At 40.5% G+C, this 6,497-nt stretch overlaps 1 protein-coding gene across 1 annotated transcript; it reads left to right on the top strand.

Moving 5' to 3' along the window:
- Positions 1–808: 808 nt before the first annotated feature.
- kcnk17 (potassium channel, subfamily K, member 17) lies at positions 809–6,075 on the top strand. The gene is made up of 5 exons (XM_062522707.1): positions 809–1,086; positions 3,563–3,677; positions 3,968–4,134; positions 4,270–4,438; positions 4,920–6,075. The coding sequence occupies exons 1-5, from the start codon at positions 886–888 to the stop codon at positions 5,132–5,134; spliced, it is 867 nt and encodes a 288-aa protein (XP_062378691.1). The 5' UTR covers positions 809–885; the 3' UTR covers positions 5,135–6,075.
- Positions 6,076–6,497: the final 422 nt, after the last annotated feature.

The raw sequence follows: 6,497 nt of genomic DNA, 5'->3' as shown, positions 1-6,497 counted from the left end.
AATATCATGATGTGGTAACAGATGATTTTGGCCAATATTGATTTTAATTTGGTTCATTAAAACTGTATTTTTACATACACAAGGGAGTTGAAAAGATACAGCATGCACATCCAAAGACGATGAACACTAGGTGCTAGACAGAAAAGCAGATGCAAAGATGAGAATGATGAGTCTACACACCAGAATCTTCTGAATTCTGCAGAATTCTGGTGTGCGGACTCATCGTTCTTATCTAGCCTATGTCTCTCCATAGTTGCTAAATATTTGGGATGTGATTTATCTCTAACATGAGCCATAGCACCCAGTTATCTGGAAGTGGCTCTCCAGCTAGATTTCTTTGTAACTGGGGAGGTTCATATTCTGCTCCTCCATTGGCCACAGCTGGGAGGTTGTTATTGGTGTTTGTGGGTAGTTTGAGCATATTTTCCACTACATGACACCACATAACCAAATAATGTGATTGATGGTGTTTCAAAGGGACGTTCATTTAAATGCAACCAGTTCACACGTTTTAGTGATACAGAATGTGGCAATGATGAGAAGTTTTGAGGGGGCTGCCATTATGAACTTTACTGGAAGCATAATCCTCATGGTTTTGGTACACAATCTTCCCTTTGTTTACAGGTGGAATTGCCAGCAGTGTCATGCACATTACCTTTTCAACACTGAGAATTTGCATTCATGGCCACGGAAGGCTGGCATCAGACTTGTGCAGACTGAAGATGATTTGCCTGTGGCCCATTCTCCAGTCTACCAGCTCTTCTGTGGCTCATTACAGCACACTCAGTGCATGGGAAAAAGTCCTTGGGTCTGCTCCGTCAGAAAACGTCTTTATATAAATGTATACATATCTCCTTTACCAGAACATTGGAAGGTTCCGTTAGAATGCAGTTTGTTCCGAGGCTACCCTCCATCCTTCTGCTGGGTGTGGTGTATGTGGCCTATGTGTTGATTGGTGGTGCCGTGTTCTGGAGACTGGAGGGGGAACTGGTGGAACAGAACCAAGCTCTGCTCAGAGAACAGAAGAGCAGATTGCTGCAGAGACTCACCTGCTTGGACATCCAGGGCCTTGAGGAAGTGGGTCAGGTGAGGACACAGACATTGAGAGGCTCTTAAAGGACAATTCTGGACATTTTTCACTACGATCTCACGTAGTGAAAAATCAGTATGGTTGATATGAAAAAAACAAAAACAAATTGGTGCTCCCTAGCTCAAGTTGCTGAAGCCAACAGCTAGAGCAGCCAGACAGCTACAGATCTACACTTTTTAAAATCATCAGAGAATCCCAGAGTGTACCTGTAGTGTAGCACTGTAGCTGCCTGGCTGTTGGGACCAGTAGATAGCTGGGAGAAGTAGAAATGGACATGACAAGAGATGCCAAGACAGACACAGATTGAAAATAAGAGATACAGAGGTTAAATATGCAAGTTTAACCAATGAAGATGGGGCAAAAACTTTCAGCATCGTTGAGTTGAAGCGGTGGACGACAAATTTAGAATGAGGACCAACTTCTTATCAATATAGAAGTCTAATATTACATATTATAATATTGTACATTTTGTCAATATTAGGGACCTCTTGTAAATCTTCATGCTTTCTATACTTAGATGCGTACCAAGTAAAAGTTTTGACTTCGCAGGGGTGGATTAGGTTCATTTGTGGAGACATAACATCAGTCTGGTAAAAATGCTCTCAATCCGGTCTGAATATGATGTATGTGAAAAAATTCTTTGATGACATAATTCTCTTCGGCGTCGAGGAATATGTTCCAGAATATGGGCTGATCAAAACAAAGTTACGTAACTGTTGTAAGGAATGAGAGCAAACCAATTCTCGTCATATGTATGCACAACTCTGCTGACCTTGGACACAGCTATGAACAAGCCGCTATGAAATGGACTGTGTCAATATTTCCATTCCATTCTAACACGTTTATGAGACATTTCAAATTGTAGAACAGCTTGAAACCTTCCAAAAAGTTTTGCGTGTGCATGAGAGTGTGTATGTTTGTGAAGGATCTTCCACAAAGGAATAACTCCAGTTGGTGTACTGAAAAGTTAAAGGCAAAATTATTTGATTGTATTGGTTTTCTATAGGCCTACATGTTGGTTGTAATTCGGTCAGAGACATACATTTTATGTATCATCCTTCTTCAAGCCTGGCGAAGCTGTATGAAATACATTGCACACAGTGAAAATGGCAGGCAAAACCTGCAGTGCATGCACACTGTTGCACATAGCTTAAGATAAATGCATCAGGAGGGTAGAGCCAGACTGAAGTTAATTAATGAACGGTTTGGTTAGAGGTGAGGTGACCAATAGTATTGTGTTTATGTATTATCAGGCCTAGCAGGTTTTTGTTTTATCTATAGGCATGTTCTAGACAAAACATCAATAGAAATCGAAAAGTGGCTGTGGTAAATTAGTACACTCTTTAAAAAAAAAAAAAGGTGTTCTGCTCGACAGTCTTCAAAATTAGATTTTTCATTCCATGCTGCACCTAGTGGGACAGAGCTGAATCGCAGGCAGGCAATTTTAGCATGGAGCCATTTTGGCTTTCAAAATGTTCCCAGAAAAGGATGTTTTTGAATGACAGCATTTGTTTTTAAAAAAATTTAATTGTTCCTTTCAGCTGCCATCGCCATTGAAATCGATATAATCATATAACTCGATATAATCGTAAATGCTGACTTTCGAATTGTGCACTGATAACAAGTTGGATGGTACATCTCCTCTTTAGCCTGGAGGATGCAGAGTCCTAGCCTGGAGACCATGACTGTCTGACTTCGCAGAGAGTCTGGCCTAGATCCATTGGCAAACGTGTATCTGCTGGTGGGTGGACGCTTGTCTGAACATCATTGTTCAATCACTAATGTTTGGTGATGATGGTGATGGTATAACCATGAGGGACACAATGATAACGGCTTGCAACTTAAATGTTATCGCTCACAGGAATGCCCTCTGTTCGCTGGTTGGTCGGAGGTGCTCTTGCCAGAGTAAACAAGGGCGGATCAAACTATTCCAGATGGAGTTTTGTAGGGAAAAGAAATTGAGCGGAAGTACGACAGGCGGAGTCAGGCTAGCAGAGTCCATGATTTCCAAAAATAATAAAAAAATGTATTTGTCTACCAGACAGTGTTCACCTTGCCTCAGTCCATCTGTGTAACTCCAGTGAAAATTGACCCCAGGTTCTTTTTCTGCATGAAAATACATCAAATAAGCCGTGGAGAAAGTATTTTCCATTGATCAGGCACAGAGCTTGCACCGGTACACGCTAGCCCAAAATCACTGTGAGCCATATGTTTTCCAAATAGCAGTTTTTTAACCAGTAGGCTAATAACCTCGTCAGTAGCTTGCTCACGGTCTCTACAAAGACTGTTACCAACTGTCAAACTGCCAACTGTCCCCCCACCAGCTCTTCTCGAAGGAAAGTCCAGCAGGTTATAGAAGGCATGCAAGTTTATACGTGGCATCGTGGGCGCAGCAGTGTTCAGGACAATGCTTTAAAAATCACAGGACAGTAAAATATTGCTATGTCTTCTTTTTTTATGTTGTGGGCTTAGTTAATCCAATCAGCATCTAAGTATGGCCTTAGTCTGAAGAGCAACTCCACCGCTGATGGCTTCTGGAAGTTTACAAGTTCCTCGGTCTTCGCTGCCACTGTTGTCACCACAATCGGTAAAATATCTGAAGTCCTTCTGATGGATTACTTTTGTACACACAAACTTGAACTATAAGCCACAGTGCCCAATATGAATCAGAATCAGATTGTGCTTTAATCATAAAGAATAATGAAGAAAACAAATGAATTCCTGTATATATCCCGTTAACCTGAAGCTGAAACTGAAGCTGAAGAAATTTTACCAAATCGGTGAATAACACCCCAGTTAGTAGTTGGGAAATTATGGGTACAGTACTTACAGTTCATTCTCATAATCACCATTGTTTTCATTATGCTCATATTATAGGTTATGGAAATATCAGTCCCAACACAATGTATGGACAGATCTTCTGTGTTTTCTTTGCTTTGTTTGGGATACCTCTTAATGTGGTGGTCCTCAACAAAATTGGCAAATACATGCTGTCCATTGAGAGAAGACTCTGTGACTTCATTGCGAAGAAGACCGAACGCAAAGTGAGCATACTCTCATTTTGTTTATTCATAACTACATTGATATTTTTTTTTCTTTTTAATACATTTTATCAGGCAGCCATTTGCCAAAATACAGTTTTGCTTGAATCATAAGAAAGTGTCCTTAACTTCCCACAGAGGTGTGTGGAGGTACTAATCCACAGTCTCTCGTTCGCCACTATGGCAATGCTGTATTTTGTGGCCCCTGTGCTGGTTGTCCAGAGGTATGAAGGCTGGTCCTATGCCGAAGCAGTCTACTACTGTTTCATCACTCTCAGCACCATTGGCTTTGGAGACTATGTTGCTGGTGAGTTGAACTCATTTCATCTCCTTTCACAGTCTATTAGTTAAATGATGAACAGACTATTAACAGACTGAGATGGGCATAATCAGTGTCTTAAGGCGATTATACTCTAGCCTGACTACGTCATCCTCACAAAATGATGTAGGCGGGGCTAAAGTTCGGCTGCACCTAGGCTAATGATACAACAACTTGATACATACAACTTTTTGAGCAATGTTACTGGGCAACCACATAACCAGTTCCATTTATTCTGATTGGATGACCATGACGATTTGCATATGATTAAAGTTCTCCAGAAAATAACTTGTTGCCCAATATGGGTATTGCTCAATACGTTGCTCCATGCATCTTCAGGTTTACAGTTTGTTCCTGGTCCAGAATGAAGATACAGTCTACATGCCAACATGAAGTTACAAGCAGTAGCTGAAAGTTAAGTCAATTAAGCAAATCTATTACAGTATAACAACCACTTCTTTTCTTTCAGATGACGATCCTGACCGCTATTACCCAGAGTGGTATGGACCCATCATGGGAGCCTGGATATTCTTTGGCCTCGCTTGGCTTGCCCTTCTCGTCAATCACAGCATTGACCTCCTTGAACGATTTAATGGCTACATGAAAGAGAGGCGAGAGGGTATAGCTTCATCGTCAGAGGGCAGCCAGCAAGAACAGACCCAGGCACCAGAAGAAAAGTCCTAAGTGAGAGTATAAATCTAAACTAATGGGAAATGTGGTGACGATCTCCTTTGGGATGAACAAGTTTATTTGAGAGTGGTTTTGTAGTTTGTAGAGCAACAAATAGAATGGCCACAAGTGCAGTTTGCTAATTGCTTTAAAGGAACGTGCCAACTTTTCTGGAATAATTAGCTTGCTGTTCACCCTAGTTAAAACACTACATACCATTCACTTCATTATTCCAGTTAGCCTATAGCTAGCCTATAGCTCAAAGGGAGCTAAAGACTAACTGGTCTAATCCACACTTCCAGTGAATTATGCTAAACTAGGCTAACGGTGTCAGATTGGTTGTTGCATGTACAGAGAAGAGAAGGGTATCTACAGTAACTCTGGAGTAGACGTGGGCTGGTAGTAAACCAGACCCTGGAATCTTTCAGATTAAGGGTCTGGCCACGAATGATGAAAATGGCCCAATTCGAGGGGCGGCACCAAGCATGCATTTGAAAATCTCAATTGGACGCAATTGGATAACACTACGACCAATGTTTACTCTGACTGATTCTGGACTTCGACGCAATTTGTTATGACCAAAACTGAAAGTTGTAGCGCTGTGTTCATCAGTTCAGCTCACCTTTGTCCTGCCATGCCGGTTTGATTGGTTGCGCCAATATTGGTGCAAAACGTAATGTGTATCATTGCTCGAGGCCAGAGTATCTTGCGGGCACAAATTGTGCTCTCGCGAGAACTCTGGATTTCCAGGGTAGGGTAGACGGCCAATAAGTTAATTTCTCCAAATGTTGGAGCGTTCCTTAAAATGAAGAGAATATAGGATGGATTCCCAAACAGTATGGAGAATGACACTGCTGGGCGAAAATAGTTTAGCATTTTTAAGACTAAATAGATACTATTGTCATAATGTTTATATATCAAGATATACAAGAAGAGGTCATTTAGTCTTTTATATAGCTTACCATGCTGTACTTGCATATCATGTGATTTAGCCAGTAAAGGTGTCAAATTAAACATCTTCAGAGGGACATGTCAAGTAAACATTCATTTTGTTTTTCAGTGACTGACGGATGGAAAACTATTGTTGAGACAAAAAATAAATCTGTTACAGTAACATGTTACAGTACATGTAACGTGCAACAGACTAAAGACACAGCAATTAAAAACTTACTGATGTTATGAAAATCACAAATGGAAATGTCATGATATAAATATAAGAGCCATTAAACTACATGCTGTGTAAGTGTGAATATCTGATACGACACTAGTAAAATGTAGAAATGTTGAATTTAGTTTGTATATCCAAAATGTTTCAATGCCATTAAAGTGTGTGTGGAGGCTATTTTCAAAAGACAAAAAAGGTTAGTTAATCTTACAT

This window comes from Sardina pilchardus, chromosome 20 (assembly GCF_963854185.1).
Source record: "Sardina pilchardus chromosome 20, fSarPil1.1, whole genome shotgun sequence".
Taxonomy (NCBI): Eukaryota; Metazoa; Chordata; class Actinopteri; order Clupeiformes; family Clupeidae; genus Sardina; species Sardina pilchardus.
The sequence above is the reverse complement of the archived record's forward strand: the minus strand, read 5'-3'. Positions and strand labels throughout refer to the sequence as shown.

Excerpts from the sequence above, each read along its gene's own strand:
- kcnk17 (XM_062522707.1), top strand. The coding sequence starts at position 886 with ATGCAGTTTGTTCCGAGGCTACCCTCCATCCTTCTGCTGGGTGTGGTG. Across the intron at positions 3,678-3,967 it reads CACTGTTGTCACCACAATCG|GTTATGGAAATATCAGTCCC; the intron begins GTAAAATATCTG and ends CTCATATTATAG. Across the intron at positions 4,439-4,919 it reads CTTTGGAGACTATGTTGCTG|ATGACGATCCTGACCGCTAT; the intron begins GTGAGTTGAACT and ends CTTTTCTTTCAG.